The sequence below is a fragment of the Pleurodeles waltl genome, chromosome 10, assembly GCF_031143425.1.
Source record: "Pleurodeles waltl isolate 20211129_DDA chromosome 10, aPleWal1.hap1.20221129, whole genome shotgun sequence".
In the NCBI taxonomy this organism is placed as follows: domain Eukaryota; kingdom Metazoa; phylum Chordata; class Amphibia; order Caudata; family Salamandridae; genus Pleurodeles; species Pleurodeles waltl.
In genome coordinates, this window is record NC_090449.1 from 246,519,339 (window position 1) to 246,541,597 (window position 22,259).

Consider the following 22,259-nt stretch of genomic DNA (forward strand, 5'->3'; position numbering starts at 1 on the left):
TGATCTATTCAGACACCCTCTCTGGCCAACAGCAAGCTGACTGTAGGAAGGTCCTGCAGCAGTTTGCTGAGCTCTTTTCCCTAACCCCTGGTCAGACACACCTGTGTACCCATGATGTGGACACAGGAGACAGCATGCCTGTCAAAAACAAAATATTCAGACAGTCTGATCAAGTTAAGGAAAGCATCAAGGTGGAAGTCCACAAGATGCTGGAATTGGGAGTAATTGAGTACTCTGACAGCCCCTGGGCTAGCCCAGTGGTCTTAGTCCCCAAACCTCACACCAAAGATGGAAAGAGAGAGATGAGGTTTTGTGTGGACTACAGAGGACTTAACTCTGTCACCAAGACAGATGCCCATCCCATTCCTAGAGCTGATGAGCTGATTGATAAATTAGGGGCTGCCAAATTCTTAAGTACCTTTGACTTGACAGCCGGGTACTGGCAAATCAAAATGGCCCCTGGAGCAAAAGAAAAGACAGCATTCTCCACACCTGATGGGCATTATCAGTTCACTGTTATGCCCTTTGGTTTAAAGAATGCCCCTGCCACCTTCCAAAGGTTGGTGAATCAAGTCCTTGCTGGCTTGGAGTCCTTTAGTGCAGCTTATCTTGACGATATTGCTGTCTTTAGCTCCAACTGGCAGGATCACCTGGTCCACCTGAAGAAGGTTTTGAAGGCTCTGCAATCTGCAGGCCTCTCTATCAAGGCATCCAAATGCCAGATAGGGCAGGGAACAGTGGTTTACTTGGGACACCTTGTAGGTGGAGGCCAAGTTCAGCCACTCCAGCCTAAGATCCAGACTATTCTGGACTGGGCAGCTCCAAAAACCCAGACTCAAGTCAGGGCATTCCTTGGCTTGACTGGGTACTATAGGAGGTTTGTGAAGGGATATGGATCCATTGTGACAGCCCTCACAGAACTCACCTCCAAGAAAATGCCCAAGAAGGTAAACTGGACTGTAGAATGCCAACAGGCCTTTGACACCCTGAAACAAGCAATGTGCACAGCACCAGTTCTAAAAGCTCCAGATTACTCCAAGCAGTTCATTGTGCAGACAGATGCCTCTGAACATGGGATAGGGGCAGTTTTGTCCCAAACAAATGATGATGGCCTTGACCAGCCTGTTGCTTTCATTAGCAGGAGGTTACTCCCCAGGGAGCAGCGTTGGAGTGCCATTGAGAGGGAGGCCTTTGCCGTGGTTTTGTCCCTGAAGAAGCTGAGACCATACCTCTTTGGTACTCACTTCCTAGTTCAGACTGACCACAGACCTCTCAGATGGCTGATGCAAATGAAAGGTGAAAATCCAAAACTGTTGAGGTGGCCCATCTCCCTACAGGGAATGGACTTTATAGTGGAACACAGACCTGGGACTGCCCATGCCAATGCAGATGGCCTTTCCAGGTTCTTCCACTTAGAAAATGAAGACTCTCTTGGGAAAGGTTAGTCTCATCCTCTTTCGTTTGGGGGGGGGGGGGGGGGTTGTGTAAGGAAATGCCTCCTTGGCATGGTTACCCCCTGACTTTTTGCCTTTGCTGATGCTATGTTTTGAATTGAAAGTGTGCTGAGGCCTGCTAACCAGGCCCCAGCACCAGTGTTCTTTCCCTAACCTGTACTTTTGATTCCACAATTGGCACACCCTGGCATCCAAGTAAGTCCCTTGTAACTGGTACCCCTGGTACCAAGGGCCCTGATGCCAGGGAAGGTCTCTAAGGGCTGCAGCATATCTTATGCCACCCTGGGGACCCCTCACTCAGCACAGACACACTGCTTACCAGCTTGTGTGTGCTGGTGAGAACAAAACGAGTAAGTCGACATGGCACTCCCCTCAGGGTGCCATGCCAACCTCACACTGCCTATGCAGTATAGATAAGTCACCCCTCTCGTAGGCCTTACAGCCCTAAGGCAGGGTGCACTATACCATAGGTGAGGGCACCAGTGCATGAGTACTGTGCCCCTACAGTGTCTCAGCCAAACCTTAGACATTGTAAGTGCAGGGTAGCCATAAGAGTATATTGTCTGGGAGTCTGTCAAACACGGACTCCACAGCACCATAATGGCTACACTGAAAACTGGGAAGTTTGGTATCAAACTTCTCAGCACAATAAATGCACACAGATGCCAGTGTACATTTTATTGTGAAATACACCCCAGAGGGCACCTTGGAGGTGCCCCCTGAAACCTTAACCGACTATCTGTGTAGGTTAACTGGTTCCAGCAGCCTGCCACAACCGAGACATGTTGCTGGCCCCATGGGGAGAGTGCCTTTGTCACTCTGAGGCCAGTAACAAAGCCTGCACTGGGTGGAGATGCTAACACCTCCCCCAGGCAGGAGCTGTAACACCTGGCGGTGAGCCTCAAAGGCTCACCCCTTTGTTCCAGCACCGCAGGACACTCCAGCTAGTGGAGTTGCCCGCCCCCTCCGGCCACGGCCCCCACTTTTGGCGGCAAGGCCGGAGAAAATAATGAGAATAACAAGGAGGAGTCACTGGCCAGGCAGGACAGCCCCTAAGGTGTCCTGAGCTGAAGTGACTAACTTTTAGAAATCCTCCATCTTGCAGATGGAGGATTCCCCAATAGGGTTAGGGATGTGACCCCCTCCCCTTTGGAGGAGGCACAAAGAGGGTGTACCCACCCTCAGGGCTAGTAGCCATTGGCTACTAACCCCCCAGACCTAAACCCGCCCTTAAATTTAGTATTTAAGGGCTTCCCTGAACCTAAGAATTTAGATTCCTGCAACTTACGAGAAGAAGAGGACTGCTGAGCTGAAAGACCCCTGCAGAGGAAGAAAAGAAGACACCAACTGGTTTGGCCCCAGACCTACCGGCCTGTCTCCTGCCTTCCAAAGAAACCTGCTCCAGCGACACTTTCCCAGGGACCAGCGACCTCTGAATCCTCAGAGGACTGCCCTGCTTCAAGAAAAAGACTAGAAACTCCCGAGGACAGCGGCACTGCTCCAAAAGAACTGCAACTTTGTTACAGAGGAGCAGATTTAAAGACCCCTGCAAATCCCCGCAAGAAGCGTGAGACTTGCAACACTGCACCCGGCGACCCCGCCTCGACTGGTGGAGAACCAACACCTCAGGGAGGACTCTCCGGCGACTCCGGGACCGTGAGTAACCAAAGTTGTCCCCCCTGAGCCCCCACAGCGACGCCTGCAGAGGGAATCCCGAGGCTCCCCCTGACCGCGACTGCCTGAACCTAAAGTCCAGACGGCTGGAAAAGACCCTGCACCCGCAGCCCCCAGCACCGGAAGGAACGGAACTTCTGTGCAGGAGTGACCCCCAGGAGGCCCTCTCCTTTGCCCAGGTGGTGGCTACCCCGAGGAGCCCCCCCCTTGCCTGCCTGCACCGCTGAAGAGACCCCTTGGTCTCCCATTGAAACCTACAGAGAACCCGACGCTTGTTTACACACTGCACCCGGCCGCCCCCGCGCTGCTGAGGGTGTACTTTTTGTGCTGACTTGTGTCTCCCCCGGTGCCCTACAAAACCCCCCTGGTCTGCCCTCCGAAGACGCGGGTACTTACCTGCTGGCAGGCTGGAACCGGGGCACCCCCTTCTCTCCATTGAAGCCTATGTGTTTTGGGCACCTCTTTGACCTCTGCACCTGACCGGCCCTGAGCTGCTGGTGTGGTAACTTTGGGGTTGCCCTGAACCCCCAACGGTGGGCTACCTTGGACCCAAACCTGAGACTTGTAAGTGATTTACTTACCTGCGAAAACTAACAATATCTTACCTCCCCCAGGAACTGTGAAAATTGCACTGAGTGTCCACTTTTAAAACAGCTATTTGTGTTTTATGTGAAAAGTATATATGCTACTGTAATTATTCAAAGTTCCTAAAGTACTTACCTGCAATACCTTTCAAATGAGATATTACATGTAGAATTTGAACCTGTGGTTCTTAAAATAAACTAAGAAAATATATTTTTCTATAACAAAACCTATTGGCTGGATTTGTCTCTGAGTGTGTGTTCCTCATGTATTGCCTGTGTGTATGTACAACAAATGCTTAACACTACTCCTTTGATAAGCCTACTGCTCGACCACACTACCACAAAATAGAGCATTAGTATTATCTCTTTTTGCCACTATCTTACCTCTAAGGGGAACCCTTGGACTCTGTGCATACTATTCCTTACTTTGAAATAGTGCATACAGAGCCTATATATATATATATATATATATATATATATATATATATATATATATATATATATATATATAGAAAATGTCACTTACCCAGTGTACAACTGCTCGTGGCATGAGACGCTGCAGATTCACATGCTGTGCATTATCCTGCCATCTAGTGTTGGGCTCGGAGTGTTACAAGTTGTTTTCATCGAAGAAGTCTTTTCGAGTCACGAGACCGAGGGACTCCTCCCTTTCGGCTCCATTGCGCATGGGCTTCGACTCCATCTTAGATTGTTTTCCCCGCAGAGGGTGAGGTAGGAGTTGTGAATATAGTAAATGTGCCCATGCAATGGAGTAAGTATGTATGTACATAATGTGTATTAAAATAGTATTTATTTACCAATTTACATTCAACTTATAACGGCTACAGGCTCCCGGGGAGGTGGGAGGGCGCATGTGAATCTGCAGCGTCTCATGCCACGAACAGATGTACACTGAGTAAGTGACATTTTCCGTTCGATGGCATGTGTAGCTGCAGAAACACATGCTGTGCATAGACTAGTAAGCAGTAATCTCCCCAAAAAGCGGTGGCTTAGCCTGTAGGAGTTGAAGTTGTCTGAAATAATGTTCGTAATACAGCCTGTCCTACTGTGGCTTGTTGTGTTGTTAACACATCTACACAGTAATGTTTTGTGAATGTATGAGGCGTAGACCATGTGGCTACCTTACAAATTTCTGTCATAGGTATATTCCCTAGAAAAGCCATTGTGGCGCCTTTTTTCCTAGTGGAATGCGCCTTTGGTGTAATAGGTAGATCTCTTTTTGCTTTGATATAGCAGGTTTGAATACATTTTACTATCCATCTGGCAATGCCTTGCTTGGATATAGGATTCCCTGCATGAGGTTTTTGGAAGGCTACAAACAATTGTTTTGTTTTGCGAAACTGTTTTGTTCTGTCAATGTAATACATTAGTGCTCTTTTTATGTCTAACGTATGTAAGGCTCTTTCGGCTACTGAGTCTGGTTGTGGAAAAAAAAATGGGAGTCGCACTGTTTGGTTTAGGTGGAATGGTGATATAACTTTTGGTAAGAATTTGGGATTTGTACGGAGAACCACTTTACGTTTATGTATTTGTATAAAGGCTTCTTGTATAGTAAATGCTTGTATTTCACTTACTCTTCTAAGAGATGTGATAGCTATTAGGAAGGCTACTTTCCAAGTTAAGTATTGCATTTCACAAGAGTGCATGGGTTCAAATGGTGGTCCCATGAGTCGTGTAAATATAATATTAAGGTTCCACGAAGGTACTGGTGGTGTTCTCAGGGGTATGATTCTTTTTAATCCCTCCATAAATGCTTTGATGACTGGGATTCTAAAAAGCGATGTTGAATGTGTAATCTGCAGATAGGCAGATATTGCTGTGAGATGTATTTTAAAAGAAGAGAATGCTAATTTAGACTTTTGTAAGTGTAATAAGTAACTTACAATGTCCTTTGTGGAAGCATGTAATGGTTGAATTTGATTATTGTGGCAGTAGTAAACAAATCTTTTCCATTTGTTTGCATAACAATGTCTTGTAGTAGTTTTCCTAGCTTGTTTAATGACCTCCATACATTCTTGTGTAAGGTCTAAATGCCCAAATTCTAAGACTTCAGGAGCCAGATTGCTAGATTGAGCAATGCTGGGTTTGGGTGACTGATCTGTTGTTTGTGCTGAGTTAACAGATCTGGCCTGTTTGGTAATTTGACGTGAGGTACTTCTGATAGGTCCAGCAGTGTTGTGTACCACGGTTAGCGAGCCCATGTTGGTGCTATGAGTATTAGTTTGAGTCTGTTTTGACTTAGTTTGTTCACCAGATAAGGAATGAGTGGGAGAGGGGGAAAAGCGTAAGCAAATATCCCTGACCAACTGAGCCATAACGCATTGCCCTTGGACTGAGGGTGTGGGTACCTGTACGCAAAGCTTTGGCATTTTGCGTTTTCTTTTGTTGCAAATAGGTCTATTTTTGGTGTTCCCCAGCGTAGAAAGGAATTTTGTAGGATCTGGGGATGAATTTCCCATTCGTGTGTTTGTTGGTGATCTCGACTGAGATTGTCGGCTAATTGGTTTTGAATGCCTGGGATGTACTGTGCTATTAGGTGAATGTGAATAGCCCAATGCCAATTTTTTTGTGCTAAGAGACACAGTTGTGACAAGTGTGTCCCTCCTTGTTTGTTGAGGTAATACATTGTTGTCATGTTGTCTGTTTTGACAAGAATGTGTTTGTGGGTTATGAGTGGTTGAAATGCTTTCAATGCTAGAAACACTGCCAACAGTTCTAACTGATTTATGTGCAGTTGTTTTTGTTGAATGTCCCATTGTCCCTGTATACTGTGCTGGTTGAGGTGTGCTCCCCTACCCACCATGGAAGCATCTGTTGTGATCACGTATTGAGGCACTGGGTCTTGGAATGGCCACCCTTGGTTTAAATTTACAGAGTTCCACCATTGAAGCGAGAAGTGTGTCTGGCGGTCTATCAACACTAGATCTTGGAGTTGACCCTGTGCTTGTGTCCATTGTTTTGCTAGGCACTGTTGTAAGGGCCGCATGTGTAGTCTTGCGTTTGGGACAATGGCTATGCATGAAGACATCATGCCTAGAAGTTTCATTACAAACTTCACCTGGTAGTGTTGGTTTTGCTACATATTTAATGCTATATTTTGGAAAGCTTGCACCCTTTGTGGACTTGGAGTGGCAATCGCCTTTTGTGTGTTGAGTGTTGCTCCCAAGTATTGTTGTATCTGGGATGGTTGTAGATGTGATTTTTGGTAATTTATAGAAAAGCCTAGTTTGTGTAGAGTTTCTATAACATATTGCGTGTGAAGAAGACACTGTTGATGAGTGCTGGTTTTTGTTAACCAATCGTCTAAGTATGGAATACATGCATGTACTGTCTCCTTATATGAGCGGCTACTACTGCAAGGCATTTTGTGAATACCCTTGTGGCTGTTGTTATCCCGAACGGTAACACCTTGAATTGGTAATGCACGCCCTGGATTACAAACCTTAAGTATTTCCTGTGAGAAGGATGTATGGGTATATGGAAATATGCATCCTTGAGATCTAACGTTGACATGTAGTCCTGTTTTTTGAGCAAGGGAATCACGTCTTGAAGTGTTACCATGTGGAAGTGATCTGATTTGATGTAGAGATTCAGCGTTCTGAGGTCTAATATGGGTCTCAATGTTTTGTCTTTCTTTGGAATTAGGAAATATAGGGAGTAGACACCTGTTCCTTTTTGATGGTTGGGTACTAGTTCTATTGTTTGTTTTTGTAACAATCCTTGGACTTCTAGCTGTAACAGGTCTAAGTGTTGTTTGGACATATTGTGTGCTCTTGGGGGCACATCTGGTGGGAAATGTATGAATTCTATGCAATAACCATGTTGGATAATGGCTAGGACCCATGCGTCCGTAGTTATGATTGTCCAGTTTTTGTAGAATGCAGTAAGTCTCCCCCCCACTGGTGTTAAGTGTTGGGGGTTTGTGACATTGAAGTCACGGTTTGGCTGGAGTTGTTTTAGGGCTTTGGAATTTTCCCCTTGCTCTTGGGATTGACCACCCCTGTATGAGCCTCGAAACCCTCCTCTCTGGTACTGCCCCTGATAGGTGGGTCTGGCTTGTGAGGTGGAAGGCTCTGGGTTTTGGGTACGAAACCCCCCTCTAAGCTTTGGCCTTCTAAAAGTGCCTCTGCTTTGTGGGGAGTAGAGCGCACCCATGGCTTTGGCCGTGTCTGTGTCCTTCTTTAGTTTCTCAATTGCAGTATCCACCTCCGGCCCAAACAATTGTTCCTGGTTAAACAGCATATTTAACACAGCTTGCTGGATTTCCGGTTTAAAACCTGAGCTCCGTAACCATGCATGCCTGCGAATGGTTACCGCAGTGTTCACTGTCCGTGCTGCTGTGTCTGCCGAGTCCAGTGCAGACCTTATCTGGTTGTTGGAAATTGCTTGTCCTTCCTCAACAACCTGTTTCTGGTGTTCCTGGGGCAAGTGCTGTATTATATGTTGCATCTCGTCCCAGTGTGCCCTGTCGTAGCGAGCCAGTAGAGCCTGTGAATTGGCAATCCACCATTGATTGGTTGCCTGTGCTGCCACTCGTTTGCCCGCATCATCGAACTTCCGACTTTCCTTGTCAGGCGGTGGTGAGTCTCCTGATGATTGGGAGTTTGCCCGCTTTCTTGCCGCTCCCACGACCACCGAATCTGGTGTCAGTTGCTGTGTTATAAACACAGGGTCCGTTGGGGGAGGTTTGTATTTTTTCTCCACCTTAGGCGTGATAGCTCTGCCTTTCACTGGGTCCTGGAACACCTGTTTTGCGTGCTTGAGCATGCCTGGGAGCATTGGCAAACTTTGATAAGAACTGTGGGTGGACGCCAAGGTGTTAAATAAGAAATCATCTTCTATTGGCTCCGCATGCATTGCTACATTGTGGAAAGTAGCTGCCCTTGACAATACCTGCATATATGCAGTGCTGTCCTCTGGAGGGGACGGCCTTGCCGGGTAACAATCGGGACTGTTGTCTGAGACCGGTGCATCATATAAGGCCCATGCATCCGGGTCATCCTGTGTAATCCCCGTGTTTGTTGGTGACTGCATTGGGGGTGTTGTTACCGGGGACAGCTGTGGTGAATGCAGTGGAGATGGCTGTGGTGAAAACCTTGGTGGTGGTGTTTTGTCTCTTGCCACATTTGCCTTTGGCTGCATTTCAGACTCCTGAAATGCTAGCTTTCTTTTTATTTTAATTGGAGGAAGAGTTTGTATTTTACCAGTCTCTTTCTGGATGTGCAGCCTCCTTTGAGTATGGTCTGGTTCTCCCATACTTAATTCCTGCTCAAATCTATGCTCTTGCATTTGGCTGGAAAGTCCGTGTTCTTCTGTGTAGGAGCCTATTTTTGGCTCCGAAGCTGCCTTTTTCGATACCGAAGGTTTCGGAGCAGTCTTTCGGCTCCGAGGTAGCCTTTTTCACCTTGGGTGTGTCGAACTCTCGGTGCCGAGATGGTTCGGAGCCGGTATCTCGACGGAGTCGGATGTCTTCGGCTGTTGTGTGGTCTTTTTCGGTGCCGATGGTTGGTCACCGTGTTTTCGGGTTAAGCCATGGCCTGTTGGCGGTGGCATCCCCTTGGCCTTTATTATTATGGAGTGAGTCTTGGACGGGGCAGTTTTACTCACAGTTTTCTGCGGTGTCGTCTGTAGCTCACTTTCGGAGTCGTCCGAGTCCGATTCTTGTATGGAGATTCTTTCCTCCTCCTCGACGTCGATCTGTTCTGTCGACGCCATCTGTAGTCTTCTGGCTCTTCGATCGCGTAGGGTCTTTTTCGCTCGAAATGCCCGACAGGCCTCGCAAGTATCCTCCCTGTGTTCCGGTGATAGACACAGATTACAGACCAAGTGTTGGTCTGTATAAGGATACTTGGTGTGGCAATTTGGGCAGAAGCGGAAGGGGGTCCAGTCCTTGAGTTTTGACGATGGACACGGTCGGGCCGACCGGGCCCCGTTGAAGAGTGGAAGCCCTGAAGCGCCGCCGGAGCACTTCTACTATCGGTGTTGATGTACTAACACTAAACCGGTACCGAGCGCAAACAATACCGTCAAATTTTCGATAATTAGCTAACTTTCCCGATTCGAAATACGGAGCGAAGAGGAACACGTCCGAACCCGATGGCGGAAAGAAAACAATCTAAGATGGAGTCGACGCCCATGCGCAATGGAGCCGAAAGGGAGGAGTCCCTCGGTCTCGTGACTCGAAAAGACTTCTTCGAAGAAAAAACAACTTGTAACACTCCGAGCCCAACACTAGATGGCAGGATAATGCACAGCATGTGTATCTGCAGCTACACATCCCATCGAACATATATGGAAAATGTCACTTACCCAGTGTACATCTGTTCGTGGCATGAGTCGCTGCAGATTCACATGCTGTGCACAGTCCGCCGTCTGGTGTTGGGCTCGGAGTGTTACAAGTTGTTTTTCTTCAAAGAAGTCTTTTCGAGTCACGAGACCGAGGGACTCCTCCCCTTTCGGCTCCATTGCGCATGGGCGTCGACTCCATCTTAGATTGTTTTCCCCGCAGAGGGTGAGGTAGGAGTTGTGTATATTAGTAATAGTGCGCCCATGCAATGGAATGAATACTTATGTACATAATAAAGGTTTAAGGTAATATATTTACAAATGTACAATTGTTTAAGATCTACTTCTAAACGGCTACAGGCTGCCGGGGAGGCGGGTGGGCGCATGTGAATCTGCAGCGACTCATGCCACGAACAGATGTACACTGGGTAAGTGACATTTTCCGTTCGATGGCATGTGCAGCTGCAGATACACATGCTGTGCATAGACTAGTAAGCAGTTATCTCCCCAAAAGCGGTGGTTCAGCCTGTAGGAGTTGAAGTAGTTTGAAATAATGTTCTCAGTACAGCCTGCCCTACTGTGGCTTGTTGTGCAGTTAACACATCTACACAGTAGTGCTTGGTAAATGTATGAGGCGTAGACCAGGTTGCTGCCTTACATATTTCATTCATTGGAATATTCCCTAGAAAGGCCATGGTAGCTCCTTTCTTTCTGGTTGAGTGTGCCTTTGGTGTAATAGGCAGCCCTCTTTTTGCCTTAAGATAGCAGGTTTGAATACACTTAACTATCCACCGAGCAATGCCTTGTTTTGAAATTGGATTCCCTGTATGAGGTTTTTGAAAGGCAATAAATAGTTGTTTTGTCTTCCTAATTTGTTTTGTTCTGTCAATGTAGTACATTAGTGCACTCTTGATGTCTAATGCATGTAGTGCTCTTTCAGCTACCGAATCTGGCTGTGGGAAGAACACTGGTAACTCTACTGTTTGATTTAAGTGGAACGGTGAGATAACCTTTGGTAAGAATTTTGGATTTGTTCTTAGAACTACCTTATTCTTGTGTATTTGAATAAATGGTTCTTGTATGGTAAATGCCTGAATCTCACTCACTCTTCTTAGAGATGTGATGGCAATGAGAAATGCAACTTTCCACGTTAAGTATTGCATTTCACAGGAATGCATGGGTTCGAAAGGTGGACCCATGAGCCTTGTTAAGACAATGTTGAGGTTCCATGAAGGAACAGGTGGTGTCCTTGGTGGTATAATTCTCTTTAGGCCTTCCATAAACGCTTTAATGACAGGTATTCTAAATAGGGAAGTTGAATGAGTAGTCTGCAGGTAAGCAGATATTGCGGTGAGATGTATCTTTATGGAAGAGAAAGCTAGATTTGATTTTTGCAAATGTAGTAAATATCCTACTACATTTTTTGGAGATGCGTGCAATGGTTGAATTTGATTATCATGGCAGTAACAAACAAATCTTTTCCATTTATTTGCATAGCAGTGTCTAGCGGAAGGTTTTCTAGCTTGTTTTATGACCTCCATACACTCTTGTGTGAGGTCTAAGTGTCCGAATACTAGGATTTCAGGAGCCAAATTGCTAGATTCAGCGATGCTGGGTTTGGATGCCTGATCTGTTGTTTGTGTTGTGTTAACAGATCTGGTCTGTTGGGTAGCTTGACATGAGGTACTACTGACAGGTCTAGTAGTGTTGTGTACCAAGGTTGTCTTGCCCATGTTGGTGCTATTAGTATGAGTTTGTTTTGACTCAATCTGTTTACTAGATATGGAAGGAGAGGGAGAGGGGGAAAAGCGTACGCAAATATCCCTGACCAGTTCATCCATAGAGCATTGCCTTGGGATCGCTGGTGTGGGTACCTGGATGCGAAGTTTTGGCATTTTGAGTTTTCTTCTGTTGCAAATAGGTCTATTTGGGGTGTTCCCCAAATTTGAAAGTAAGTGTTCAGTATTTGGGGGTGAATTTCCCATTTGTGGATTTGTTGGTGATCTCGAGAGAGATTGTCTGCTAGCTGGTTTTGGATCCCTGGAATAAATTGTGCTATTAGGCGAATGTGGTTGTGAATTGCCCAATGCCATATTTTTTGTGTTAGGAGACACAACTGTGTTGAGTGTGTCCCCCCCTGTTTGTTTAAGTAATACATTGTTGTCATGTTGTCTGTTTTGACAAGAATGTATTTGTGGGTTATCATGGGCTGAAATGCTTTCAGCGCTAGAAATACTGCTAACAGTTCTAGGTGATTTATGTGAAACCGTCTTTGATGTATGTCCCATTGTCCTTGGATGCTGTGTTGACTGAGGTGTGCTCCCCACCCTGTCATGGAAGCATCGGTTGTTATGACGTATTGTGGCACTGGGTCTTGGAAAGGCCGCCCTTTGTTTAAATTTGTACTGTTCCACCATAGAAGCGAGATGTATGTTTGGCGGTCTATCAACACCAGATCTAGAAGTTGACCCTATGCATGTGACCATTGTGATGCTAGGCACTGTTGTAAGGACCGCATGTGTAACCTTGCGTTTGGGACAATGGTTATGCATGAAGACATCATGCCTAGGAGTTTTAATACCATTTTTGCTTGTATCTTTTGTGTTGGATACATGGCCTGAATTACCTTGTGAAATGTTTGAACCCTTTGTGGACTTGGAGTGGCTATCCCTTCTGTTGTGTTGATTGTCGCTCCTAAGTATTGCTGTGTTTGGCACGGCAAAAGTTGTGACTTTGCATAGTTGATGGAGAAACCTAGCTTGTGAAGGGTCTGTATGACATACTTTGTGTGATCTGAACACTTTTTTAGCGTGTTGGTTTTGATTAACCAGTCGTCTAAGTAAGGGAACACGTGTATTTGCTGCCTTCTGATATGTGCAGCTACTACTGCTAGGCATTTTGTAAAGACTCTTGGCGCGGTTTTTATTCCGAATGGCAACACTTTGAATTGGTAATGTATTCCTTTGAATACGAACCTTAGGTATTTCCTGTGTGAAGGATGTATCGGTATATGGAAATACGCATCTTTTAGGTCTAATGTTGTCATGTAGTCTTGTTGTTTGAGCAGTGGGATCACGTCTTGTAATGTGACCATGTGAAAGTGGTCTGATTTGATGTAGGTATTTAGTGTTCTGAGATCTAGTATTGGTCTCAGAGTTTTGTCCTTTTTTGGTATTAGAAAGTACAGTGAGTAAACTCCTGTGTTTTTCTGTGGACTTGGTACTAATTCTATTGCGTCCTTTTGCAGTAATGCTTGAACTTCTAGTCCTAGAAGATCTATATGCTGTTTTGACATATTGTGTGTTTTCGGTGGGACGTTTGGAGGGAATTGGAGAAATTCTATGCAATAACCATGCTGGATAATTGCTAAGACCCAAGTGTCTGTTGTTATTTCCTCCCAAGATTTGTAGAACTGGCTTAGTCTTCCCCCCACTGGTGTTGTGTGAAGGGGTTGTGTGACTTGTGAGTCACTGTTTATTTTGAGGGGTTTTGGGACCTTGAAATTTTCCCTGATTTCTTGGTAATTGGCCTCCTCTGTATTGTCCCCGAAAACCTCCCCTTTGATATTGTCCCTGGTAGGTAGGTGGTCTTGTTTGTGAGGTGTTGGTTTCTGTGGGTTGACCCCGAAACCCTCCCCTAAAAGGTGTTTTCCGAAATGTGCCTCTGCGGGGAGTACAGTGCGCCCATGGCTTTGGCTGTATCGGTGTCCTTTTTTAGTTTTTCAATGGCAGTGTCCACCTCTGGCCCAAACAATTGCTGTTCATTAAACGGCATATTGAGCACAGCCTGTTGTATTTCAGGTTTGAACCCAGATGTGCGCAGCCATGCGTGTCTCCTAATTTTTTCTCCACCCTTGGAGTTATAGGTCTGCCTTTAACTGGCTCCTGAAATATTTGTTTTGAGTGCCTTAGCATTCCCGGGAGCATGGGAAGGCTTTGATAATGGCTATGGGTGGAGGACAGGGTGTTAAAGAGGAAGTCATCCTCAATAGGCTCCGAATGTAGTGATACATTATGGAATTCGGCTGCCCTAGCGACCACCTGTGCATATGAGGTACTGTCCTCAGGTGGTGACGGTTTAGTTGCGTACGACTCTGGGCTATTGTCTGATACTGGGGCGTCGTAGAGGTCCCATGCATCTAGATCATCCTGGCTCATTGTGGTATGAGCTGGTGAGTGTGTTAATGGTGGAGTTTGCGCCGGTGATGCATGAGTTGATGGTGGTGGAGAAGGTGGTGGAGTTACTTTTTTCACCACCTTTGCTTGTGGTTGCTTGTCTCCTAGTTGGAAGGCAAGTTTCCTTTTGAGTTTAATTGGGGGAAGAGTGCTGATCCTCCCAGTATCTTTTTGAATAAAGAGCCTCTTTTGCGTGTGATCTGGCTCTTTTGTTTGTAATTCCTCTTCAAATCTGTGTGTTTTCATTTGAGAGGACAGTCCTTGTTCCTCTGAGTAGGAACTGCTTCTCGGTTCGGATGCCGGTTGTTTCGGCACCGAAACCTTTTCGACTGATTTTTTCGGCTCCGACAAAATCTTTTTTCTTTTCTGCGTCGTGCCCTCTCGGTGCCGACCAATCTCGGTGCCGCTGTCTTGGTGCCGAATGGTGTCTGCGCCACTCTCTCGGGCCCGAGAGTGCTGCGTGCCTGTATCTCGACCGGAGTCGGATGACTTCGGCAGCAGCCCGCCCTTTTTCGGTGCTGATGGACGGTCACCTACTTTTTGGGTTAAGCCATGGCCTGTTGGCGGTGGCGTCCCCTGGGCTTTGTCAGTCTTTTCGTGAGCTTTTGGTTTCGACGTCTTACTCACGGTTGACATTTCTTCGGCGTCTAGTTCTTCGGAATCCGACTCTTGGATGGAGAAAGTTTCTTCTTCTTCCTCCTCGAACCGTTGTTGTCCTGTCGGCGTGGACGCCATCTGCAATCTCCTGGCTCTTCGGTCTCTGAGCGTTTTCCTCGACCGAAACGCGCAACAGGCCTCGCACGTATTCTCCTTGTGCTTGGGGGACAGGCACAAGTTACAGACCAAATGTTGATCCGTATAAGGATATTTATTAGGGCATTTAGGACAGAATCGGAACGGGGTCCGTTCCATCAGTCTTGAAGTCGCACGCGGTCGGGCCGACCAGGCCCCGACGGGGGATCGAAATTACCCCAAAGGGCCACCGGAGCTCTTCAAGATTCGGTGTCGATGTGTGCTAACTAACCCGATACCGAACGAAACAATACGACGATTTTTTCCGAGATTCTAACTAACTTTCCGACCCGAAACACGGAGCGAAAAGGAACACGTCCGAACCCGATGGCGGAAAAAAAACAATCTAAGATGGAGTCGACGCCCATGCGCAATGGAGCCGAAAGGGGAGGAGTCCCTCGGTCTTGTGACTCGAAAAGACTTCTTCGAAAAAAAACAACTTGTAACACTCCGAGCCCAACACCAGACGGCGGACTGTGCACAGCATGTGTATCTGCAGCTACACATGCCATCGAACATATATATATATATATAAAAAATATATTTAAAAAACAATAATAAAGTAGGTCTGTCCTAGTGCAAGAGAGGCACAATCTACTATGAATGAATTTGGCACTCTAAGTAGACGGCGCGAGTTTCCAGAACTAAATAAACGATATTTAAAGTCCATGTGGGATGTTGGTATAAAGGCATTCTATAAGGACTGCAACAAGCAAATCTTGAGTAGCATTAAATGTTTCACCTTCTAGATGATTAATAAGTGCTCTACTGTCTTTGGTATAAATTTTGTGAGTGGGACTAATGGTTTACGAAAAACTCCACATATTCAGCTGAAGAATGTAGTACAGAACTACATCCTGCAACAATATGTCAACCAGCGGGCTTTTCTACGTTTTTGTGTACTTTAGGTAGCGTGTAAAAAGCTGAGACTGAGTAATCTTTTTTTACTTAGTTAAGCAAACTCATTAGCACTGATATAAGATTTGTTGGATCACGTATGGTAAGTTCATAAATCAATTTTTGAATAGACGCTGTTGGATCCCCTTGTAGTTTTTTAAATATTATGTGTCATGCCTCAGTTGTTGTAAAATCGCCTGATCATAGTCTAATTTATTCTGTAAAACTATACTCCCACCTTTGTCTGCTGGTTTTATAATAACATGCTGTAGTGTAGACATTTTTTAGAACAGTAGATTGATCTGTGGAGAGATTTAATTTAGTATATCTCTGTCTTCTAAAGAGTGTTTGGGTTTCTGAAGGTTGGCATTTTCTAAAGTAATAAATCTGTGGATTTTGTGTCTGACCATTCCCAGTGTTCAGCCTGCTAAGCTGGGAAAAGAATCTTTCTCTGGGAGATGCTCGGTTTGAAGAGTGTGAAGCTGATGTAATTTTCCTATAAAGTCTTGCCGTTGACAACTATTCTTTTCTAGTAGTTTAAAGAAAAAAATATAAGGCAATTGTATACAGGAAAAAAGTGATATGAAAGGTTAATTAAGTAATGGCATGACTATTGTTTTTTTTAAAGCAGACTGTAACATAAGAGACTTTATCCAGTTGCAATGGATCATACCAGTCCGATGAAGGGGTGTTTTTGTCACCTAAGATAGCAAATGTCACAGGGAAGTGTAAATGGACAACAAGCACATGCTTGTTTCATGATATTTTGAAAATCAAGAGGCAATTATTTCAGTAATAAAATACAGTGAATTCTGAGGATGGCACTTTCTGGACAAACTATTTTTCGGACTTTTAAATCATTCCATTGGAATTCCTGGCTGGTGAAACTAAGCAAGTTTAGTAAAAGCTTCACTGGACTTTCATTAGCAGCACAACGATTTACAGAGGAGTTTATTTGTAGCTGTGTTGTTAAGTTAGTAATAATTGATATCTTTTTTGGATAAAACGAAACTCCATTTTTAGGGTGATTTCTTTAAAGGTCTCATGAAAACTGGCATTGGCATTAATTAAAATGAGATTTGTTTCAAAAACATGAGATGACAAAAGCCTAATAAAAGTACTATAAAAATGTTTGGTGGCACCTTTCAATTGTAATTGTTTTATTTAGCTTCCGTGACAAAATGGGATTTAGGGGAGCTCCAACAGTAAAGGTTCACTATAAAATGGTCTGCAAGGAGTTGGGCACTGAGTTCTAAAAAGATCATGCAAGTGGTGAGCATTCATGTGGATCTGCCCAGTCATCAGCTTTATGAGACCTGTTGCAACCAAAGATTAATTTGCTAGTTTAGTGAGAATGACTCGCGTCACCGAAAAAAGTTTAAGCATGCCCAACATATCGAAACTTATCATCAACCAGTCTCTAGAAAGCAATACAAACAGTGTAGCCTTTTGCTGAGTAGAATCCTTTTTTCCCCAGTTCTGGTGTCAGTTTTCATGGAGCTGAAAAACAATTAGATTCTTCTTTGAAAGTGTAATTTCTTCTGTCTATTTTTCTTGTTGTCCTGCCACTCTGCGCCAACATATGTTTTTGGCTTTTGGTTCTTTGTGCAGGGATCTTGAGATCTTTCGCTTAGCCTGTAAAATCTCTTACCATACATTGATGCCAACTTAAGATCAGAAACAATCTATGAAATTCAAGGCTTTTCTAAATGTTGCAGCTGCATAAAGATCTCAAAGTGAGTAGAGGAGGATGGCAGAAGGAGCCCGGGCTCATTTGCCAACATATAATTTTGCACCAGCATCCAGGGATGAACTAGCATAAGAGACAAATTAAACACATGAAGTTGCTGTCAAGGGGTTCCAGATAAAGAGCTTTAAATACCCAATCTCTTGCTGCTCAAGTTTATACTAAAGTGTAATTAGGCTTTAGAAAACAAACACTATAGAGTGGTTGGAGTTACCTACAGTGTGTTTCTGCTTCACAAGACTGCAATCTGATAGCTGGAGAGTTTGTGCTCTGATCCAGTTTAACTTTCTGGCGGCCTGAAAATTATAGGCCATGAGCTTTTGTTGCACAATCAATATGCAGCGGACTTTGCCACCTGGCCTTGAATTTGTATTTAGTAATTTTAGTTGATTGCTCAGGGGATTTTGCTATTCCCCACATGAAGTATGTCTGAAGTTGCCAGGCTGCATCCTTCAGTACTTCTACTCATGGGTTACTAAAGTTCATGGAGCCACCAGCACCTAACCAATGGTTGTTTTTCCTTCTTCACACTTGCAGACCATGGTTAGCACCTTGTTTATGAGAGTGAATGTGGTGCAACTGCATTCTCAAACAGATCTGCTGGAGAAAATAGGTATGACCTGGCTAGACATACGATTTTCAAGCAGAAGCTATTGGGGAGGTTGCATATTTCATCAGAGAGCAAAAGTGGATCTTCCTGAACACAGTCAACAACCAGAGCTCTGGATTGGAGAGGGACATACTTGCTTAACTTATAAGTCCCATACCTCAGCAAGATCCTGCAACTTGACTGCGCATTTTGTGAAGGACTGCCAATCTCTCATGTTGAGATCTGGTTTGTCTATCCTACAAATCGCTGTCATCAAAAGCAGAGCCAATTTTAGTCAGTGGAAATCACACCAGGGTGTGATTCCCTGGTGGATGTTTGAGGTTTTTTGTAAACATTGCACCAATCTAGGACACTAAGAAGGCAATGTTGCACACCTAACTGGAAAAGCTACCCATATATGTGACCATCAGTGTTTGAGGGGTGCTAAACGAGGAGAGGGCCTTATGTAATACATTTTCAGAAATCGTTCAGTACCCTGGACATGCATTGTTACTTTAAAAAAAATATTATTAAGTGCTTAATATATCCATCTTCAGTTTTGACACCATTATGCCCCCAATGGCCCTACTCCAATGCCCCAAATTTCTCAAGACAGCTCACCTAGAGTTTACAAGGGAGCACTTGAGCGGAATCACGCTTCGGACAGAGTGAGTCAGCAAAAATCTGTGAAAACTCAATTAGTCATCCCTTTTGTTTGATCAATGAACTCCAGGGATCTAAAGTCGGACTTTCCTGCTTCAAGAGGAACACCCCCCCCCCCCCAATGAAGTAGGGTAAAGAGATGAAAAAACAATATGAGGATTTGGTTGATTCTGTTTGGCTGAGCTACACTTGTCTAATTTAAACTTTCTGTTGCCCATGTATCATAGTACCGGAGTTTAGGCTGGTAAGCCATGATTATTATCTGAAGACAGTTGATATTGCTAAATGCATAAATCTCGGATTATAAACAAAAAATTTATTATGTCTGAAACTAACTTTGATTATATAGCACGGGAAGCAGACGTTAGCATATGAAAAAGCACTGACAAAAAGGGTGTGTAAAGCTTTAAGCTATAAAGCAACAATACAGCTGTAAAAAACAAAATGGCTCAGTTTCAAAAATTACTTTCACTTTAGCATTATATTCAGAGAGACCGTCAGGGGAAAGGACTATCTACTTTACTTACAATTACAATTCTTTCTCTGAGAAGATGTGAAATGATGCACCTTTACTGCTGTCCTCCAGGCTTCATTGGCCCAGACTTATGATTAAGTAAGCTTGAACATGAGGCACTGGTGGCATGTTCCAATTCCTCCAATCCCAGCACTACCTTCCTACTTCTATACAAACTTGAGGCGATACTTACAAACTCAATAATTAGCTCAATACATATATAAAGAACGTACTCAGGTGGGGCTACTCCACATTTATTTACAACTATCAGTGACACTCCTATGGTGCAGAGAGTTCCGAGACTGACAACAGGCAGTATTTAAGTATGTAAATCTATAAAACGTGCAATGCTGAATAACCACCTTGTATTCATGTGGTACGGTGTGGTATCATTAAGGAATTACAGGATTTTAACAATTGTAGATTCATAGAGCGTCTCATAACGAGATGCACAACTATCACACTTAGTGCTCAACATCTTTAGTTAAAACAATTATTTAACCGCTATCTTTGGGACTAATTATGATGTCCTGATGGCTGCTAGAATCAAGAAAGCAAACCAAAAGTAACGGGTTTTGAAAGAAATAGTCTTTGTTTTGTATTCACCAAAGTTTTACAGTTTCTTTTTTGGTCTGGCTTGACAACAAATCTTTTGGTCTAGACCTATTGCTACAAAGTCTTAAGAACATACATAAAGTGCGTTTTGGCTCTACCAAAGAGAATTTCTCTCTCAATTCATGTTGGCTGTTTGTGTATTATTCTGCCACTAACGTTCTTGCACTGGAATTTTACATCAGAAAATATACGTAGTCATCACACTGTTTGTCATTCGGTTTTTTAGATCTTCTATATAGTCTCTGCAGAAATTAATCATTTTCTGCTACTTTTCTCCCAATACTGGCAAAGTCAATAGGTCTGGCTTTAATGTGCTACAGAGCATTTGTGCATGCAATACATGCAACCAGCATTTGTACAAATCTGTAGTTCCATGTTTCAGCAGTGTAAAGTCTCACTAAGTGCCTTTGCAAATGCTTGTTAAAATAATTGCAGCAACATATATTTGCTTAGTACTTACTTGCTGCTACCATCTAGACACGCCTTCTGCATAGCATCAATAGTGTAGCGAATGAATTCATGTGCATCTTCCTGGTTTCCAAAACGGAAATGTTTTGCTATACCTTTTTGAATAGGAAAAAGATACGTCAACTGTGACGGCAATGCAAGAATAAACATTTCACACAACATTATGCATTTTAATTAGATCTATAGAACAGAAAAAATAACTTTTTTAATAAGAAAATAGACACCTTTTATTTACCCCCCCAAAAAAAAGGCCATCCTATTATATTGTACCTTTGCAGAAACAGCAGACTCTTTTTTCATAATCATTATCGTACTCTACTCCTTCTACTCCACCCCCCAAAAAAAAAATCAACTAGAAATTCAAAGCAAACTCAAACTGCGAGAGTAAAGGAGACTTACGTCTAAGGTCGTTGATGACAGCCATAGGCTTAATGACACTGCCAGAATTAGCAAGAGCCTGGGTGACATGAGCTTGCATTGTACACATCATGCAAAACCCTTGCTCATGACCTACAACGCACAAAAAGACAGAAAGGGCATTCAATTGACATTTTTAAAGAGGTAAACTGCACACAGGACATTTATGCGAAAAAACTAACAAACTCAACAGTAGTCCAATTAGATGCTGGTGGCAATAATTTTGTCAAAATAAACAACAAAAGGACAAAGACCACAAGTTAATATTTATATGAGTCACCAGAAGCTTCATGTTAATATTAGAAATGGATATCAATGCAGTCTGAAGATGAAAAGGTACACATTCACCACTGAGTTCGCAAACGTCATAAGCCCAAACTCAACAAAGGGATATGCACTTTGGAAAATGCTTCCCGACTATAGATAACCTAGGTAAGCCCATATTCCCTAGTTCACATTTAACACCATGTGGCGGCTTAACGGTGACCTACCAGAGACAAAGCAATCCTCCCCATACACAGGATATAGCTGAAATCCTCCAAGTCAATCTTAGAGGGCCGCTCCGACATTTAGAAATATATCTAATACTTACTTAAAATGAAAACACGTTTCTTATGAAGCTGTTGTAATTAAACATAACTTCACTGTCATCTGGCAATCATAAGAGGTGAAATCTTACCTCATTGTTACTGCAAAACGCATGTGCGACACACTGCCTGATGTTTGTGAAAACGTGGTGTGGGTGTGTGGAACTGCAGCACACCATTTATGCATTTTTCCTAAGGGATGGATGCATTACAGCTTATGTATCTCTCTCTGTCCACCTATTTTTGTATTAACCAGTGTATAAATCGCTAATAGGTTAGGTTACTGCATTTCCATAGCTCACAACCTGGCATTTTTGCATCCTTGTAATGTTTTTGGCTGACCTGTGATTCTGCACAAGGATCCCAAGGTCACCATTGCACACCGCAACCTGATTTATTTGGCAATTATGTCTTCCCAGATCAGACAGTATGAACAACATTATGAAAGTAAAACATACAGGGGGTGCACCGCTCCAAGGCACTGAACAGGATGCAGTAAGAATAAAGAGTCTAATACTGTTATATTAATGATGGTACAAGACTTCTGTCAGTTTCTTTCCAAAGACTTTTATTGACGCAGGGAACTTGTTACAACATGATGTACACAGAAAAAACACAGCCAACGCATTTCGCCCTTCACCATGGGGCTTCTTCAGGGCTAAAAAGTGACATACAACCATAAAAAGAATAATATAATAACACAAAGTACAGAACATGCTAACATAGAGAGATGTTTTTTTACATACATATAGCAAATAAAACGAAATTGCTTTACGA

The 22,259-nt window shown here is 43.9% G+C and overlaps 1 protein-coding gene across 4 annotated transcripts in view; it reads right to left on the minus strand.

The window, feature by feature from the left end:
• USP42 (ubiquitin specific peptidase 42) overlaps positions 1 to 22,259 on the minus strand; it is a 668,484-nt gene that overhangs the window by 553,486 nt on the left and 92,739 nt on the right. For all 4 annotated transcript variants that reach the window (XM_069210325.1, XM_069210321.1, XM_069210323.1 and 1 more), the window contains exons 4-5: positions 20,878 to 20,988; positions 20,471 to 20,573 (exon numbers count right to left, since the gene is read on the minus strand). In XM_069210325.1, the coding sequence (XP_069066426.1) occupies positions 20,471 to 20,573; positions 20,878 to 20,988 (214 nt within the window). The remainder of the gene's footprint in view (positions 1 to 20,470; positions 20,574 to 20,877; positions 20,989 to 22,259) is intronic.